This window comes from Nannobrachium achirus (genome assembly GCF_963921795.1).
Source record: "Nannobrachium achirus genome assembly, chromosome: 16".
In the NCBI taxonomy this organism is placed as follows: Eukaryota; Metazoa; Chordata; class Actinopteri; order Myctophiformes; family Myctophidae; genus Nannobrachium; species Nannobrachium achirus.
In genome coordinates this window covers 27,642,822-27,663,217 of record NC_137823.1, presented here as the reverse complement: position 1 = coordinate 27,663,217, position 20,396 = coordinate 27,642,822, and the positions used below count along the sequence as shown (strand labels likewise).

The 20,396-nt window shown below is 42.7% G+C and overlaps 1 protein-coding gene across 1 annotated transcript; it reads left to right on the top strand.

The window, feature by feature from the left end:
- Nucleotides 1–3,943: 3,943 nt before the first annotated feature.
- LOC308300942 (pro-opiomelanocortin-like) lies at nt 3,944–18,987 on the top strand (the record flags this gene model as incomplete). Its single annotated transcript, XM_080744840.1, has 4 exons — nt 3,944–3,962; nt 4,547–4,652; nt 17,078–17,207; nt 18,391–18,987. The coding sequence occupies 4 exons, from the start codon at nt 3,944–3,946 to the stop codon at nt 18,985–18,987; spliced, it is 852 nt and encodes a 283-aa protein (XP_080600966.1).
- Between the last annotated feature and the right edge of the window lie 1,409 nt (nt 18,988–20,396).

Genomic DNA, 20,396 nt, shown 5'->3' with positions numbered 1-20,396 from the left:
CTCTAAGGTAGATACCATTTTTAAAAGAGTGAAAAAGACGTGATTTAGTCTACTTACCAGCGAGTGAAAAATGAATGGGGGCGGACGGGGCAGAGGCTCGCTAGGAATGAGAACAGGCTCCAGTAAGCTAGGCTAAGTTAGCTTCCCACCATAGAGTAAATAGGCTTTTCACGCTTACTATGGGAGTCGACGTAAGTGACGTAACTCTCTCTTCTACAACTCTGGCCTACGTGAAGCATGGGCAATGACAATGTGCAAGCTCAAAGGAAGAGAGACAGGTCGAGTGGGCGTCGCCCTTTCTTTGATGATGTGGTTCCCAGATTGCCTTTCTCCTAACAAGTGATGCCCTGTCTTCAGACAGTCAGTGTGGGCTCAAACGTTCATCTGTTGCACAACAAGAGGACATGAATCATTCAATTGTCATGCAGTTCCTCATAGATTGGGAACCTTTGTTTACCAAGGCTACTTAGCTTTGCCATTCAGAGTAAGTGTTCAGTAGCCTTTGCCTTTTCTTTCTTCCCCAGACTTACGACCTTCAATGCTCATTCAACCATGCCATGGATAGCATGCAGTAGGGTAGACCTATACACACAGTATGTAATCACAACAGCAATGGCCTTCCCAACCCTTTTCTGAGCAGGAACGATGACATAGTTGAGAAATCCATTGTTTCCCGTATTGCACAACGCTCTCTACACCCTCATACCTTTTTATCTTTCTCTCATAAGTGAGACTAAAGCGTATGAGTGGGAGTATATGAGAACAGGCACACCAAAACCATACGCATGCAGACCCTTATGGTGCTTTGTGATTACTGGGTAACCCAGAACCTTCCATAACCTGAAACGTTATCTCCATGAAGAGGTATCAAACAACTGTATCAAGGAGACTAGGGGCTGGAATACAAATCCTATCTATGCCGGTAGGATATTGTTTTTTGCAAGGGAAGGCGGATGGGGAGGGTGTTCTTCATTACTGCGCTATAGTGACCCCTACAGGTTGGCCAGGTACCTGTCAGCAGGAGTGTTGAGGAAAGAAGACTCCTACATTTGGGCTGCATTCTCCTCCAGTGAGGCTCCTCCAGTGGCGTCAGTTCAGCAAAAGCTAAGGTATGGCAACATGACTGGTGTCTTGCACGCGCACCTTCATGCCTTAGCAACAGGCATGATGATCCCCCCCCTCCCTGTAGCCAAGGTATACTATGGCAGCTGCCATACCTTGCCATACCCAATTGACGCCTCTGCCCTCCTCACTGGCAGGTGAAAGGAAGCGGCATGCGATTCTACTGTATGTGTATCGGAGAGCAGTGGCGTATCCAGCACTCCACAGTTGGGGGGGACATATTTTGACCAGCCCACATTGGCCGTGCGCGAAGCGCACGGCCCGGCGATTCGGGTTATTTTATGTTCAAAAACGGTTATAAATCGGTTATTTTTTGCCTTTGGATATTTTGGGTTGATTTACTGCTGGTTCTTCAACTTAGAGGTAATCTATTAGATCAATAGATATCAGATCACCATCAGACACACACTACTAGCATGAACTTACTTGGCTTCATCATCAAACTCTTCAGTCTTGGAGCCTAGAGTAATCCCATTTCCTGATTCCCTGTGTGCACAGAGCACTAGCATTTTGAGTCTAGAGCCTCCCTGAACAAGGCTGTGATTGGCCAATATAACCCCAGCAGGCAGCAATGTTCCCCATGGGGGAAAAAAAGACACTGAAATGTCCACAGGGGGTCGCTACATCACCCGTTTTGCCTACAGGCAAGATGTGAAATGGGAAAATAGCATCAAATAACGCCATCTTCTTTATATGGGCCATGGCCATGATGGTATGAACTGATGAACATCCAATTTAAACTTTATCAAACCCTATGGAAATCAAAATTCCAAAATATGTCTAGACACACCAGAGTCAAAGCTCAACTTTTATAGATTATAACATTATACTCAATTGGCATTTTAAAGCTTGCCTGCAACTTTTTGAAATAGTTTTCAGTTAATCTTTTCAGTTAAGCTGCAGCCCTCCCTGGGCTGCCCACCCTGGGCTGCAGCCCTCCCTGGGCCGCGGGCCCGCAGCCCACCTTGGGCCGCAGCCCACCTTGGGCTGCAGGCTGCAGCCCACCCTAGCGCAGCCCACTCTGGGCTGCAGCCCACCCTAGCGCAGCCCACCCTGGGCTGCAGCCCACCCTAGCGCAGCCCACCCTAGCGCAGCCCACCCTGGGCTGCAGCCCACCCTAGCGCAGCCCACCTTGGGCTGCAGCCCACCCTAGCGCAGCCCACCCTAGCGCAGCCCACCCTAGCGCAGCCCACCTTGGGCTGCAGCCCACCCTAGCGCAGCCCACCCTAGCGCAGCCCACTCTGGGCTGCAGCCCACCCTAGCGCAGCCCACCCTGGGCTGCAGCCCACCCTAGCGCAGCCCACTCTGGGCTGCAGCCCACCCTAGCGCAGCCCCCCCTGGGCTGCAGCCCAGCACCCTGGGTTGCAGCCCACCCTAGCCCTGTTATAAATCAGCCACTGACTAGCATGAACTAGCATTTGAGACACACACACTTTACAGTGCTCTAACTGAAACTCTGGACTCACTGGTCTCATTTCTATCCATAAACCCTTGGATATATAATAACCCCCAGGGGTCCACGGACCCCCGCGGACCCTTTTGCGGACCCTTTTGCCCCCCTTTTTTTTTTTTTTTTTTTTTTGGGGGGGGGGGGGGGGGCGGCGGCCCGGGGGGGACTTGTCCCCCCCGTCCCCCCCATTAGATACCCCCCTGTCGGAGAGGCATGTGGTTTCAATACTATCCCCAGGACGAACCAGTCCAAACTAAGACCTAGCCTGGAAACCCGAAGAATCTGCCAGTGCAAAAAATAAATACAAATAAAAACCCTCTGGAGATTTGGTCTGGCTCGGTTGTGATTGGATTTTTGCCGTCTGGCCATGCCAGGCTACCAAAGATCGACTGTGTTATGGTAGTTACAATGTGCTGTTCCACTGAGCTTATAATGGCATTATGACCAGCACTTATGATACCTCATAAACCTTGTTACAAGTTGTCTTGCATGATTATCAAACATATAATTTTCCGAATGTCTGTCTGAGTGAGTGTCTGTCTGTCTGTCTGTCTGGCCAGAGTGTCGGTTGTCTGGCCCTGTTACAGATATTGTCCAAAAATCATGCAGATCGGTACACAGTATCTCTATAGCCATTAAACAAAACGGGTATTTCTAACATTGATGCTCCTATATATTATCATGCAAGCACCAGTTAAAGTTACTTTCCACCCCTCATATACCCATAACCCACACACTGCACATCATATCTTTGAACGGGTAAGGGCTAGTAAACACAAGTGTTATGAATGTGTCTACTTACTACCACTACTACCACATACCCGACCGACCTTCCTATACAGCAGGGGTCTTCAACGTTTTCAGGCCAAGGACCCCTTAGTTGAGAAAGAGATGAAGCAGGGACCCCACAACCTGTTCATAGATTCCATATAGTTTCATCATTTGACAGCACGATGATCAGTGTATTTTGGATTCCTGCCAATTTGTGTTTTCAGATATTTAACCACTTGAATACTTAATAAACTTGACCTTTCACTCTGTACTTGTCTACTCTTCTCCCCCTCTACATAAGCTCTTTGCCGAAAATAGCCGATCTACAAGCTCACAGATCTGCTATTTTTGGCTAAAGTTCTCAGAATATTGACTCTAAAAAAATAAAAAATAAAAAATTCCATCACTCAAAGATTTTGAGAACCCCCTGTAGTAACTCTGAGGACCTCCTAGGGGTCCCAGTCCCCCTGTTGAAGACCCCTGCTATACAGTGTTACCGCAATATCTCCTACTAAATAGGTTGTTCTATATACAGGGTGACAATGTATTAGTTTGAACAAAAACAAGAATGGGTCTATTAACAATAACAGCATAGCTTCCATGTGGAACTGGGACAACAGTGTGGTCAGTCTGTGATTTCAAGTCAACTATTTTTTTTATTGCACATCTCTGACGTATGACTCTACATACTTGGACAACGTTTTTCAGCTCCATCTGTGATGGCCATTCGCTTCCAATAGAAAACGATGACAGATCAATCTTTCAAAAAGAATACAAAACATATGTGATAAAATAAAAGAGGAAATCGCGGGAGGTACGCCTTTGGCCTACACTGGCAGTGTGCAGCCGCTGACAGACACTAGACAGAGATAGATGGAGAGACATTTGTCGTCTGTTAGCCAAGGCATAAACAACATATTGTGTAATAATCCGCGCGGAAACATTTTCCTCTCCATTGAAAGTAAAAGGTCCATGTTCGGGGAAACATTTGCGGAAAATAGCAGATCTACGAGCTTACAATGCATTGCAATGGGACGCGTTGTGAGCTTGTAGATCGGGTATTTGCAGGCTAAGATGTTCAATGTAGAGTGAAAACAGAAAATACATACAGTAAGAGCCCCGAGGGCTCAAGTGGTTCATTTAGAGGATTTACGTACGTATCCCTTCGGGGACTCTGATCTGACGCCAGGACTTTCCCTTTAGAGGTCAGAGTGGCCAGCAGGACACCCAGCGAGAGGCTCTCGTCGTCGGATGACTGCGCCAAGGCACTCAGCCCCGGGTACTCATTCAGGAACATGGACGGACACAGGTGAAAGCAGATCTGTGACACGGTACAAAGACACCTTTGAATACAGGTGAGTCCTGTACAGGTGCTACTGTATGTTAAGAAGGCATTCATGGTAGTGATAATTGATCTCTAGCAGTGGTTCCCAAAATGAAGGATTTACGTACATATCCTTGAATAATAAGCCTTATATGCCTTATTACATTATTACAAAAAAACATCTTAAATATTTTATTTATTTTAGAAATGGTTAGAAATGGTACACAGGCTGGTGTAGCGGTCCGGGCACCTACAGTAGGCTGCAGCCTGACAGCGTGTTGCGGGTTCGAATCCCAATCCGACGACCTTTGCGTGTCACTCCCCATCTCTCTCTCTCCTCATTTCGGGTCAGTCTACTGTATACTATCAAATAGAGGCAGAAAAAGCCAAAAACAACATATTAAAAAAAAAGGAACAGTTCATCTCTTACTCCAGGGGGACGCCGCCCGTCACAAAACCCACCCCACCCAGAATTGCCTTCCCGAGTTGACTTTTTTTCAAGTGTGTTTTATTGCTTTTAATTCTTATCTTATTTGCTCATCTGAGTTTATGTCCTCTCCATCTGGCCCCCATGCACATACACATGGTAAGTGTCTTTGAGTACTTAGAAGAGGATAGCCTATAAATTCCAAGAATTATTATCATTACGTTCATTTGTCTTTGTGTGGTCCAGTCCTATGGGATGTATGGAATACATGAGCTAATCCAAAACAACCTAAAGGGGTGTGCACTTAAAAAAATATCTGGGTCATTTTATTGGCTATGTCTGCTTTTGGGAACACCCCGACAGTTTTTAAGTTGTTCCATTCAGTATTTAGATATTTGGTATCAGACACTTCCTTTACAAACCCATTGTAACTTCAAGCTCCATTTGAACCATAATAGATTTATTGAAAATAATAACAGAAAACTCAACCTAAAACAACCTCATTCACGTGACCGCGTGTTTCCCAACGAGTCTGTGGCCTTAAGCTATGCAGAATAGACCAAAATCTAATCTTTGCTTCTGGGGGTCCCTGGAACAAAATATTTTGCGATAGGGGTCCATCCGTGGAACAAAATATTTTGAGATGGGGGTCCGCGGCCAAAAACACATTTTGGGGGTCCTTAACCACTGAGAGGCACATTCTAAAAATGTCTTCTAAATCCTAACAGTTTTCTGAAAAATAAAACTTATGTTGCTATCAGTGTTTCTCAAACATTGTCATGTCAAGGACCCCCATAATGATATGTATTTGGCCACGGACCCCCATCGCAAAATATTTTTTTCCAGGGACCCCCAGAAGCAAAGATTAGATTTTGGTCTATTCTGCATCTAGCTTAAGGCCACAGACCCGTTGGGAAACGTGCGGTCGTGCGAATGAGGTCGAGTATGTTTTAGGTCGAGTTTTCCTGTTACCATCGAAAACACCTGTCCCTGGTTCTGGAGAATCATACTGTCCTCCAAATATGAGGGTGTGTTTTTGAGCGGTGGTAAACCGCTCCGTAGAGTGGCTGCGCGTGTGTCTGTAGACACTTTTTCCTCAGCGTTTATGGCAAAACCTAGTCCTAGTCTGAAGACGCTATGCAAGCACGACCACCGCTCACTTCACATTGGGTGTGTCCATAGAGTGGCTGTGCATGTGTCTGTAGCCACGTTTTCCTCAGCGTTATGCCATAAACGCCGAGGAACGCTGAGCGTTTTGCCATAGCAATGTGTGTGTGTGTGTGTGTGTGTGTGTAGCCTGTATACAATTACATCCTAGACCTATATCCTAGTCTTTTTCCTCAGCGTTTTACCATAGCAATGTGTGTGTGTAGCCTGTATTACATCACCAATTACCAATTGAAGACGTTATACAAGCACGACCACCGCTCACTTCACATTGGGTGTGATTTTTTCAATTACTTTTTCCCCATTTATGTTTAATACGTCTTTTGGAAAATACAATAAAAGAAAATCTATAGAAAATGAAAAAAAGTCATTGAAAAAACTGGGGGCGGTATGAGTCACCATGAACCAAGGACGGGCGTTTTCGATGAATCCAACAGGGTTAAAATGGAGTTTGAAGTTAAATTGGGTTTGTGTAGGAAGTGTAGTAGAAGTTATATACAACTGGCATAGCTCAGGGGTAGAGAAACCGTTATTAGAGCACGAAGGGTTCCCGAAGGGTTCCCAGTTCGAATCCGGGCTCCCCCTGAGTTAATTTCGAAGGGTCCTTGGGCAAGACTCTGAACCCCACATTGCTCCCGGTGAGTAGGTTGGTGCCTTGCATGGTTTCCTCCGCCACCGGTGTATGAATGTGTGCGTGAATGGGTGAATGTAATGCACAATCTCTGTAAAGCGCTTTGGATAAAAGCGCTATATAAATGCACCATTTACCATTTCTATATGTAATACTGTGTACTTCCCAAACTTACTGTATGTAATATTAGATGAGTCACCTTCCATATAAGACTAACTCGACATCATGCTGACACAGAGAGGTAGAAGTCACATGGAGGATGTCAGCTGTTGGTTTGACAGCTGCAGGCAAATCTATATTAGTGTGAGATTTAGGGCTGTCACAATTATTACATAATCGTCTAATCGTGATTATTTGACATTATCGCAATTATTTTGTCATAATCGTGAATGTTGGAAAATTTCAGAAATAGTGGAAATAGCAGATCTACAAGCTCACAACGCGTCGCATTGCGACGCGCTGTGAGCTTGTAGATCGGCTATTTCCACTATCAATGTTATTTTTTAAGTAGTAAGTTGTCAAATATGTCAGTAATGTATTTGTATATTTAGGTTATGTGTCATATCTACCATATGCAACTTCAAAGCCTAAAAGCCAAACAGAAATGTAATTATCAACGACAAATACACAATTAAATCGTTAATCGCCAATTATTTGAGTGACAATTAATCGTCATGTAAAATGTCATATCGTGACAGCCCTATTGACAGCTGCAGGCAAATCTATATTAGTGTGAGATTTGCTTTAAACTAAATTCTACAAAGTTGAATATACTGTAAGTAGGATACACATTGACAGTCTTATATTTCTATATATTATATTTCTACTACAGAAGGGGGCGTGTCTGATAAAATTAACATCAAATATCAAAATACTGAATCTAGCAACGTAAAAGCTGCCCGGTGTGTTCCCAAAAGCCAGAGTAGATAATAAAATAAGTGAAATATCCCTTTCATTCTTCCAATGTGGGCATCAAAACAACATTTTGAATAGTACACACATGGAACAATTACATCATCAACTTGTGACGGGCGTTGCCCCCATTGAGTAAAAAAATAACTATAACTAAAATAAAGAAATAAATTAACCCATTCAGAACGGGTACACAATACATTATTGTGTATCATTATTTTATGCTTTAACTATTGAAAAATAGCAGATCTACAAGCTCACAGCGCGGCACTCAGAAACATAGGTTTTTCAAAAAATCTTAGAAGGATTCAAAAGACACTTACAGAATCGGGTCAAAATTCTAATTTTCACGATTTTTCAAAAATTGCAGATCTACAAGCTCGCAAGCGCGGCACTCGTCGCCGCGCTGTGAGCTTGTATATCTGCTATTTTTCACTGGTTAAAGCATTCAATAATTCTAAGCCTAAATGAGTTGTTAAAGTTGAAGTTATAGAGGGCATTTATAGTGTATATAAGCCATATAAGGCTAATTAGCCCGGGATCGTGCAATAGACCGTTTGTCAGCCTTCTGATTGGTCCCTGAGACTCCCTGACTGGCCAACCAGAAAAAATCATTCACTTTTTGCTATCGGGGGTGGAGTTGTGCAGTGGGAGAATGTTGTGTTGTGCTTTCAGCATGGTGCGCACTGTGGAGCACGGCGAGCGTGCAGTACGGCCCCGCGCGACAATAGCGATTTCGATCATTATAATGAATAAGCTTCAACAGACTAGTTCACATGAACAATATCAATGTAACTAAGAGTTTCGATTGGGTACATATATTTTAAATGGGCAGAATTACGACAGCCAGCCTATTTTGCAGTGGATTTATAGGCTGGCTGACAGAATTCCTACCCAAGATGCACTGCGCTTTCTCTCTCTGTAACTCTCCTCCGACCTGTTTTGCAATGTAACTACTGTACTTTGGTCTTCCCTTTTTATTAATATCAGGTAGATGTTTCTCTTTTGGTACTTTAAATAGCAATAACGAGGCTATGAAAAATCTTTTTCCCCCATCCACTTCCACTATAAAAGAATCTGCCATGGTGATTCTGTCCCACTGGGATTAAACAAATTAAAACATATATTTTCGGGGGAAACCACCTGTTTTGCAATGTAACTACTGTACCTTTGTCTTCCCTTTTTATTAATATCACCTAGATGTTTTTCCTTTGGTACTTTAAATAGCAATAATGAGGCTATGAAAAATCTTGTTCCCCCATCCACTAAAGAATCTGCCCTGGTAAATTTGTTCTAGTAACAAGAGCAAAATGGGGCAGGATTGGCATACAGTCTATTGCCCTTGATCACGATCAATGATCAATCTTTTTTTATATGACGGCAATGTCAAAATAAATAAAATAAAAAACATTTCAACAGTGTGCCCTGGCCTTTCAAAGTTTGAATTCCCCAGCACTGAGTGCACTTCAAACTGCTGAGTGTCGTCCATTTAACTCTGACTCACTGGTTTAGACATCATGATTGAACTTAAAGTAGCACTACTGTAGGTATAACTAACATCCCTGTTTAAAGTAACCTAACCCTGATCTGAACCCAGCTCTCCTGCGCAAGCCAAGATAACTGCCTGCTTGATGTGTGTGTGTGTGTGTGTGTGTGTGTGTGTGTGTGTGTGTGTGTGTGTGTGTGTGTGTGTGTGTGTGTGTGTGTGCGTGTGTGCGCGTGTGTGTGTGTGTGTGTGTGGTTAGAGTAGATTTACTTAAGTACAACTTTAAGGTATTTTTTACTTTACTGGAGTACATTTTGAATTTTCTGTACTTTTATTTCTACTCCACTACGTCGATCTCAGAGGCAAATATTGTACTTTTACTCCATTTATATGAACTTTAGTTACTAGTTACTTTGTAGATTTTGATTATTATTACAAAACATACATTAAAAACCTCATCCCTTTATACATTTTGGCCATTTGAAAATAGACAATCTACAAGCTTGTAGATCTGCTATTTTCAAAATATGTTATTACATTTTGAATTTGTGAAATGGGACATTCTGCACAACGACAATCACAATGACATTACAAGCTCGCACTGTGAGCTTGTAGATCTGCTATTTTCAAAATATTTTATACATGTTGAATGTGTGAAATGGGACCTTATGCACAATGACAACTTTTACTTTTGCTACTTTAAGTACATATACAATACTTTTGTACTTTTACTCAAGTACATTTTGAATTCTGGACTTTTACTTGCAACAGTCTACGATGCCGTATTGACACTTTTACTTAAAGGGTACTTAAAAAAGGGTACTTAAAAATATTGATTATTATTTTTATTTTTTTTGAAAATGATGATGTCACAAGACGATGGATTCTGAACTTCCCACAGCTCTCCTAGGAGACTTGGACTGAGTAGAAAAAAAAATTGTGATATTTTATCATGAACATTAGTGAGGACCTATTATATGAAGACGGGTTGAAAAGTGGTGAACTACTCCTTTAAGTAAACAATGTGAGTACTACTTTTTTCCACCACTGTGCGTGTGTGTGTGCGTGCGTGTGCGTGTGTGTGTGCGTGTGTGTGTGTGTGTGTGTGTTCGTCATCAGTTCATCACCTACAGTACCTTTCAGGAGGCCAGAGGCGAAGGTAGTCATCACTCCTCCCAATGAACACCCACCATCCCACCACTATGGTCTTTTATAATTGCATTAAATGTTGTTCTTGATAATATTTGCCATGAATTGAATGCCAAGGAATTCCAACGTAAACAAAGCCTGTAAAAGGTCTTATTTGGGATGTTCCTTTTTGGGCAGGATGTTTAACCGGGCCTGTGCTGCACTGCATACTGTATATGTGTGTTGTCTGGACTTGTTACATGTTACTCATGTTTTGAGTAAATAAATGATTCAATCAATCAAAAAACCTCCAGCCCTTGACACGCACACGCACACACACACACACACACACACACACACACACAGTAGAGAAACAGGACCCTCCCACCCTCCCCATCACCTCAATCACACCCAGAGCCCTGGAGACTGTTTGCACTGAACTTCTTGTGTCTATAAAAAGAGACGGCACGGAGGATGCTACAGCAGACCACCAGCCACAGTGCAACTCACCAGAGAGCAGGGGAAGAGACAGAGAGAGAGAGAGAGACACAGAGAGAGAGAGGGATTCAACAGTGTTATCGGCTGCAAACAAGACGGTCCTGTGGGAAGCAGAGACATTAGGAAAGGGACAAGAGAAGTCGGGAGCTTTTGAAAAAGGTAAGGGCGTTTAGTCGATTCCTCTCTTTCGTCACTGCACAGGGTCATCGTTGACTCTCTTTTTTGATAGTTTGACAACTGGTTGATTGATCGATATCAACGGGATTATTCTAAATGGAGGGGTCACCTAAGCCTAACCTAAACCCTAACCCTAACCTCAGTGGGGGTATTTCTGAATGGGGATGTTTCTAAGTGGGGGTGTTTCTGAATGGAGGTCTGCCCCCGATATGAACATCTGGCTCTACAAATATTATGTTCACAGTCAAGTGATATTCTGATGTGATCAGACTCAAACAGCATTGCATTTCACCCAGCATGATTGATTGATTGATTGATTGATTGATTGAAGACTTTATTAGAAGTTTGCATAGGAAAAGGTACAGTTTCATGACGGTACAGTTCACTGGTACAAGGTCTACTAAAAGGAGATCCATGAAAAGACTAAGCTTATTTCCACTGGAAACCATTAAAGTATCTCATATAACATTGAATGACAGACAAATAGAACACAGTACTATGCAGTAGATATGTAAAGAAAAACAAAAAAGAAAACAGTAAGTCTAAACAAACAGTATATACAAAGAAGGGGCAGGGGAGGGTAGGGTTGGGCTAGGTTCGTTTGATTGTTTCCATATTATGCACACATTGGTTGACATTCTCTTGAGTCAACATTCATGTTTGCAATCTGACCCTAACCCATATAATCCACATTATAGTACAAACCTATGTCAGTAATGCATGTTACAATTCTAAGTCATTCCGTTTCTACTCGGAAGGCTGTCAACGTGTGCAGACTGAGTGAGGCAGAATGAGTCATACCGTGTAGAAAGTGTAGGCTAGTGCAGGGCAAAGTGGGTAAAATTCAATGGAACTCCTCCACAAATGGAAGTTAATAAATGTAGCCTCCATCATCCAATTAAAAGAGTTCACTCTAAAAAAAAATCGGCCCAGCATAGATTCATATTAAATTGCTTTTTCTATTTATTTTATTAAAAGTTTTTGTCAACACAATTGACATCTAATTGACATTTTCTTTTTAATCCCGTCCAACAAAGATGAGAGAAAAGTTTGCACGCTTGTTGAAAATGGTCCAAAAAAGGTTTCCCAGTCAGGTGCCGAAGCCAAACGGAATACCAAGAAGACAGCAATTCTCGCACGCCAACACAATAAAGGGAACGTCGACAGAGGTTTGGCAGATCATGCAAACAACACCCTCAGTCTGCAGACAGAGGATGGTAAACATAGCAACAGTACATTCAAAAGAATATACCGGTAGATAAAAGTAAAGAAATGATTTACCATTTATTATAGCTATATGGATAGATTTAAAATAAATACATTGTATTGCTTGTAGTGTATAATACAAAGAAGGTAATAATACTTACATTCAGCATTACATTATATATCATGTACACAGGAGGCATCGGCCTAGAGATAAAAATCTGAGGTGGCCTTGTGGTTAGAGTGTCCGCGCTCTGAGGCTGGGAGGTCAGAGTTCGATCTCCAGCCGGGTCATACCAAAGACTGTGAAAAGGGGACCCAATGCCTCCCTGCTTGGCTTAGATCAACACAACAAAATTATTCCTGAGCCAGGCACAGGGATGGTCCAAATGCGGAGAACCAGGGACGTAGAAGTTTCAATATTCAATTGGGTGCCTGTCTTTGACCGCGGGGTCAAAGACAAAATGTTAATAATGACTTTGACCTTTGCTATGTTTGGGAAAAAGTAGGCTACCCACATGTAATACTAAAAGTAGTTTTAGTTAGTATCGCTTTAGTTAATATCACTACAATATAGAAATACTGTTACAAGTAGGCCTATAAGTCCTGAATTCAAAATGCTGGCATGCCTACTTGAGTAAAAGTACAAAAGTATTTGTATCAAAAAAAGCAAAGTAGCCTACAAAAAGGAAAAGCTACAGTATTTAGGCTAAATGTATTTAGGCTACATCAATTAAATTAAATTCAAAGGAGCTTCATTGGAATGAGAAAACATACGTTTACATTGCCAAAGAAACTATCGAAAATAAAATAAAAAATCAAACCTTGGTTCGAAGTGGAGCGGTGAATTTGAGCAGTTCCAGGTCTATGTTTTTGATTCTATGTGTTCTAAATCTATGAATTCTGTCCTAGATCTATAATGCAGTGATGTTGCTAGCTTTTTAATGTGTCATGCTGTTGTGTGTGTGTGTGTGTGTGTGTGTGTGTGGGGGGGGGGGGGGGGGGGGGGGGGGGTTAGTGTTGGTGCGTGCGCGTGTGTGTGTGCGTTTGTGTAGTGAGTGTGGGTGGGGGGGTGTGTGTGTGTGTGTCATGCTGTTGTGTGTGTGTGGGGGGGGGGGGGGGGGGGGGGGGGTGAGTGTTGCTGCGTGAGTGTGGGTGGGGGGGGGGGGGTGTCATGATGTTGTGTGTGTGTGTGTGTGGGGGGGGGGGGGGTGAGTGTTGCTGCGTGCGCGCGGTGTGTGTGTGTGTGTGTGTGTGCGTGCGTGCGTGCGTGCGTGCGTGTGTGTGTGTGTGTGGGGGGGGGGGGGGGGGGGTGTGAGTGTTGCTGCATGTGTGTGTGTGTGTGTGTGTGTGTGTGTGTGTGTGTGTGTGTGTGTGTGTGTGTGTGTGTGTGTGTATGTGTGCCTGCACAACAGCGCCCCTCCTTTAACTTGTGTGGCCACTCAAGGTATTGCCAGGCTACAGACATAGCCACCCAGAGACATAGCCACCCACGGACATACCTGTCTATTGGGAGCGCTTTCACCGCTCCAAAAACAGTTGAGAAGAGGTAAAATGTATACAGTTGGAGGAGTACAGCATTAACAGATTAACAGCAGACATTATCTCAGTTTAAAAAATAATCTGTGGGTGATAAATCAGCGGTTTTTATCACTACATTGAGGTTGCTGCTATTAAAATGTCAAACTATTATTTACCACACACACACTGCACACACACTGTTTTTCAATGCTTTTCGGTAATCATGACATTTTGTGAGAAAACACACGTTTACATTGCCAAAGCAAATGTCAAAAAATAAAATAAAAACAGTTTATAAGGGAGAACAAGGAACATAATACAGTTGCCTAGTTGGGGGGGAGCATTAACAGAGCTACATCACAGATGGACAGCCAGGATGTGGGATCTACTCAAATGAAAGGGTCAAAGCGAAGGTGTGAATTCGGCCGAGTGCTAAGAATGTTGAGAATGTTGAGAAATCAATGGTTTCATAGCTGGGTGCTTTAGCTCCCAGGCGTACCCTATATTTCCGCCCATGCGGAGAACATATGTAGCATACAGGAATGTATGTGACAAATGGTAGGACATTAAGTCATAATAGCAGCTGTTTTGGCGTTTGGCCGATTTAGTACAGAATGCAGACAGATTGACCTATAAACTGTACAGTATGTGGTTCATAAAACACCCACAGAGACAGTTAATAATACAGTAGTAATAGCTCGGTTTTATACAATGCTTTACTAACTTTACATAAAAGAAAAGGAAGGAACCAACTACAAAAACAATAAAAAGATGAGGAAATTAAGGTTAAGCATGGGTTTAGCGTCATCTTAACTCAACCTCAGCTGGGAAAAGGAAAAATCTTAAGTTGCAAATAGATGGCTGTGTGCGTGTGGATGTGTGTGTGTGTGTGTGTGTGTGTGTGTGTGTGTGTGTGTGTGTGTGTGTGTGTGTGTGTGTGTGTGTGTGTGTGTGTGTGTGTGTGTGTGTATACTGTTTTTCTTTTTACTTGACTATGTTTGCGTAGGTGTGTTTTTATTGATTTGTAGAGGTGAAACGCACATCAGTCACAGAGATGGCCTTTACTAGAAAACCATCTGTTCCGTTCAAGTGTTTACATCATCAGTTGGTAATCACCCGATGAAAAGATAATGGCTAACCCCAGGCCTGTCGCATTTCTTCCATAGTCACAGCAGTCTAGAAAGGACAACAGTATAGAAAGGTCAAGTGCCCATGCACTCACATGTTCACACTCACATGTTCACAGCCGCTTAACTTTGCTGGGAACGTCTTCAAATTGAACCAAGGTGTCACAGAGACTTATGGGGGCTAGTAGTGCTACTGTATAGTAACTAGTAAAGCCTCGATCAGAGTCTACGGTGAAGAGCTATCCACCGCAAATTTGAGGTGGAAAGCTTTCCACCTCAAGTCTGAAAATAAGTGCAGGCCATCATAGTACGCCACGGTGGAGTCCTATTCACCGTGACTGACGTCTCCCTCCCTGCCCTTGCTCATTTATTTCCACCTTGTTATACCCCAGTTTATACTTATTATATCTTTCTAGTCTAGATTGACCAATCAGTGAACGGGGTGAAGAGCCTGTCTGTCTGATAGTAAAAACAGAGAGATGTGTCGGGACTCGCGGTGGAAAGCTCTCCACCGCGAGGAATGACGTAACGTTGTAGTTTCATGACTCAAAAAGACTACACCACGGTGGACCCGACTCTGATCGAGGCTTTAGATGCCTCAGGGCGACATGCGACCTCGCCCTAAAGGGCCGAGGTCGTGCCAATTCTTGGCCGTCTGGCCAGTGATGTATATCGGACCAGTTACCCATATATGGAGACAACAACGTTATGTCAAAAGTTAACATGCCCATATATGGGCATTTCCAAATATGGGCATTCCCAGATATGTCCTTAATATTGATGACATTGGGACAGGGATCTCCATATATATGGGCATAAAACGTATGTTAATTAGTAAAGCCAAGCAGGGCCATGGCCTGGGGTTGATGCCTGTGGATCTCCATATACAGTATGGGCATAAAAGGGTACCCTAACAGGGCATCATCTGGGAATGCCCATACTGCATATGGACATTTTATTTATTTTATCCTTTATTAATATATATCCATATACAATTATGGACTTAATATTAAAGTTTTCGGGGAAGGTAGGGTAGGGTGTAAATCAGAATAAAGCAGGCTCTTGGGCCAGTTGGGGCCTTGGATTGATGACATCAGAAATCTCCATATATTGGCACAAAAGGATTTTTTTCTCACCATATATGGCATTTTATTTTATCCTTTATTAATATGTATCCATATACATACAATATATTTTATGCCCATACATGGAGAACCCTATCTGAACCAGCCACACAGATATGGGCCATGCATTTGCCATCTGGCCAGTGATATATATCAATGACAACAAGGATCTTCATATATGGGCATAAAAGGGATACCCATATGGACTTTCACATAGCTGATGTCACCTGTGACGTCACAGTGACAAGGGAACCAACCCATATAGACTGTAAAAATGTGTACTTACTGACTGACTGACTGACTGACTGACTGACTGACTGACACAGTATGGATACCCAGGGTTTGTTCTTTGATGAGGTGATGTCACATGATGTCACGTGACATCACTTCCTGTACTGACTGAAGGACTGACACAGACGGAGACAAGCTGCGACATTTCTCATGGTATACTGCGACCTTCGGTCGCAATAAAGAAATCGTCGGCTTATTGTGTCTAAAAAGACAGATTTAGCCACTTGTACGCGTGCCCCTACCCACTGAAATCGAAATCGCTAAAATGGCTAAAAGGATAGAAAGCACTAAATTAAACCATTTTAACACATCTTTTCTTATCTCTAACTACAATAATCTAAAATATGAACCCTTGTTGTAAACAACCAAAGCTGTCCTTTAACCCATTTAGAACGGGTACACATTTTGTGTATCATTATTTTATGCTTTAACTATTGAAAAATAGCAGATATACAAGCTCACAGCGCGGCACCGAGTGCCGCGCTGCGAGCTCGTAGATCTGCTATTTTTGAAAAGTCGTGAACATTAGAATTTTGACCCGATTCTATAAGTGTCTTTTGAATCCTTCTAATTCTAGGCCTAAATGGGTTAAATGGAAGCACAGTATTGCAATGGGCTAAAGGGAAATATCCGCTCTATACTCTTATTTCCATGATTTTGTGAAATAGTCTCCTGTGCAGTTGACATTTTCTTTGTGTCTCTTTTATGCTGTTGCCAGGAAGAAGATGTTGTGTGCGTACTGGCTGTTGGCAGTGGTGGTGGTGGTGCATGTGTGTGGTCCAGCGGTTGGGGAGATGTGCTGGGACAAGTCTGTCTGCAATGATCTGAGCTCCAAGGACAGCCTACTGGTACGTCTGATTGCCATTTTTATAAATTACAGCAACAAATGGCAGCATTATACTGTCTTCTACAACATGGTAGTCGGGGGATATCTTAAAAAGTCCTGGAATAAATTCCTTACCAAAAACTTTCTTCACCAATGTGTTTGTAAAGGTGTCTAGTAACACATCTCACAAAAACTGAAATTCAGTTTCCCTAGGAGAATCCGTTACAGCTGCTGAAAGTTGGGTTCCCGTTAAATTAACTATACAGGATAAAACACACCAAAATAAATATGCTTTAAAGGAGCTATAGTCAACTTTTTCTTGAAAGATGGATGCTAAAATAAAAATAATGTTTCGAAACTATTTTATAAAAAAATAAGCTTCATATATGTGTTTCTATTCAAAAATGACCACAAAAAGCGTAAAATAATGATAAAATAATCATTTTGGCCATTGTCAGACTGACACTTTGTTTACATTCTAGTCCATAGACTAGGATGTAAACAAAGTGTCGGCCCTACAATGAAAAAGTTGACTATAGCTCCTTTAAGTAGCATATGAGGGGTCTAACTAGGGGTTTGTCATGATTCTGAATCCATTGCAACCATTTGTTTTGCACGAAAAACATTCCTTGGGCTAAAAACGCCCCCACAAAAATATAGTTTAGTGATGAGTCAATAGAGTCATCACTTTTCACAGTTTTGGGGGAGCCGCCTTCACCCCAAGGAATGTTTTTCGTGCAAAACAAATGGTTGCAATGGATTCAGAATCATAACAAACCCCTAGTTTGACCCCTCACATGCTACTTGAAGCATATTTATTTTGGTGTGAAAAAACATTCCCCAAAAAGATTTCCATGATTTTTTCAAGTAACCTTTTTAAGTAATTTCATTCATAAATAAAAGAAATCTAAAAAAAATCCATATATTAGGAAAGAAAACGTTTCAGAATTAGTGAAAATAGCCGATCTACAAGCTCACAACGCGTCGCGAGCTTCTGTTTTCACTAGTCTGTTTTCACTAGTCTGTTTTCACTAGTTTGGGTCCCGGGCAAATGTCAAATCTCTCTTTCAGGTCTCGACCTGAAAAGTTTGGGAGCCACTGCTATAGATCAATTATCACTACTACCATGAATGTCTTCTTAACATACAGTAGCACCTGTAAAGGACTCACCTGTGTTAAAAAGGTGTCTTTGTACCGTCTCACAGATCTGCTATTACCTGTGTCCGTCCATGTTCCTGAATGAGTACCCGGGGCTGAGTGCCTTGGTGCAGTCATCCGACGACGAGAGCCTCTCGCTGGGTGTCCTGCTGGCCACTCTGACCTCTAAAGGGAAAGTCCTGGCGCCAGACCCGAGTCCCCGGAGTGACTCGCGGCGTTCCGCCTACGCCATGGAGCATTTCCGCTGGGGGAAACCGGCCGGCCGCAAACGCCGGCCCGTCAAAGTCTACTCCCTCCCCCAAGAAGTCGAGGACTCTTCCAAGGGCGGTCTTGTCCTGCAGGTACGCAGGCAACTGGCCAGCGTGGACGATGAGGGGAGCGTGGAGGATGAGGGCTACGGGTACGGGGACGCAGAGCTTCAGGGGCTTTATAGGCATGAGTCGCAGCAGGGAGGCATCACTCCAAGACCAGCCTCCCTGCTGAGACCGCAGGACAGGAACTCCGGAACCTACCGGATGGGGCACTTCCGGTGGAGCAGCCCGTCGGCCACCAAGAGAAATGGCTTTGCGAGGCCGTGGGAGGTGGGATCTCAAAAGCCTGCGCCCAAGCAGTTCAGGAACGTAATCATCAAGGGTTCAGAGTAGAGGTACTAGTCAGGGACCCAAAGGCCCAAAAGCTAAAGGAATAGGGTTGAACCTGTGATGTCATGCCGTACTTTTTATTTCTGTTTTGTCTATTAGTTTGGTCATTAAGGTCCACAGAATGAGAGGCCTGCTCTGCCGGAAACATCTCGAAAAAAAGTTAGGGCCATTTGTATATTCACTGTCCCATCGACACTATACAGGAAAAGAAAAATATTTAAAAAAGAAAAAAATCTGCTTTAAGTAGTGTGTGAGGGGTCAAACTAGGGCATGACATCACAGGTCATCTCACATTTTGGGTGACTGGGTCCCCAAAGACGGAAGGAGCAGCAGAATGGTGAGAGGGGAACAGCAAGGTTAAAGAGCAAAATGCATGCAGCTGAAACAACACACCTCTTCATTTAAAAGGACAGGTATTTCACAATATCAGAAGCATGTTGTAGTTAATCTTTTGGACCAGTAGTAATTCTTCGGACAAACGTGTTCTCTGTTTGAACTCACCGCCTACTGCCTTGATCTGCGTGGCCTTGGTTTAAATGCCGGGGAAAACATCATTTCATGTGGGCAACGCACTGCAGAAGGTCATCACAAAAGAATGCCATTCAAGGGTAGGAGGTGGGTGGGAGCAAGAAAAAAGGATAATTCTTTTCTCCACTTTTATTTTCATGTATAAATTATGTACCAACTATTAAAGATCATACAGATTTGTGGCAAAGAATAATGGTCACTGTCATGACTGGTCATGAATGCCGAGGTGAAACAAAAAGAGTAATTTTTAGGTGGTGCTACAGTAACGACTAGGGCTTTCACAGATATTACATAATCGTCTAATCGTGATTTTCTTTTTTACATAATCGTGATTATTTTTCACAATAGTCATAATCGTTTCCATGTTAAAAAATGTTTATATTTTTTAAAAAGTCAAAAATAGTGGAAATAGCAGATCTACAAGCTCATAACGCGTCGCATCGCGACGCGTTGAAGCTTGTAGATCGGCTATTTCCACTATCAATGTTCTTTTTTAAGTATAAAGTTGTCAAATATGTCAGTAATTTCTTTGTATATTTAGGTTACCGGTATGTGTCATATACCATGTGCAACTTAAAAGCCTAAAAGTCAAACAGAAATGTAATTGTCAACAACAAACACAATTAAATTGTTAATCGCAATTATTTGAGTGACAAATAATCGTCATGTAAAATGACATAATCGTGACAGCCCTAGTAACAACGGAAAATGCACAATGCTGTTTAAAATTGATAAGTTGCACAGACACACAAGACTACTAAATCAAAACGTTGGTTTGTGCCTCATGAAATAAAAATCACACCCGTGTGAAGTGGAGCTGTGTGTGTGTGTGTGTGTGTGTGTGTGTGTGTGTGTGTGTGTGTGGATCATGTGTACCGATTTTT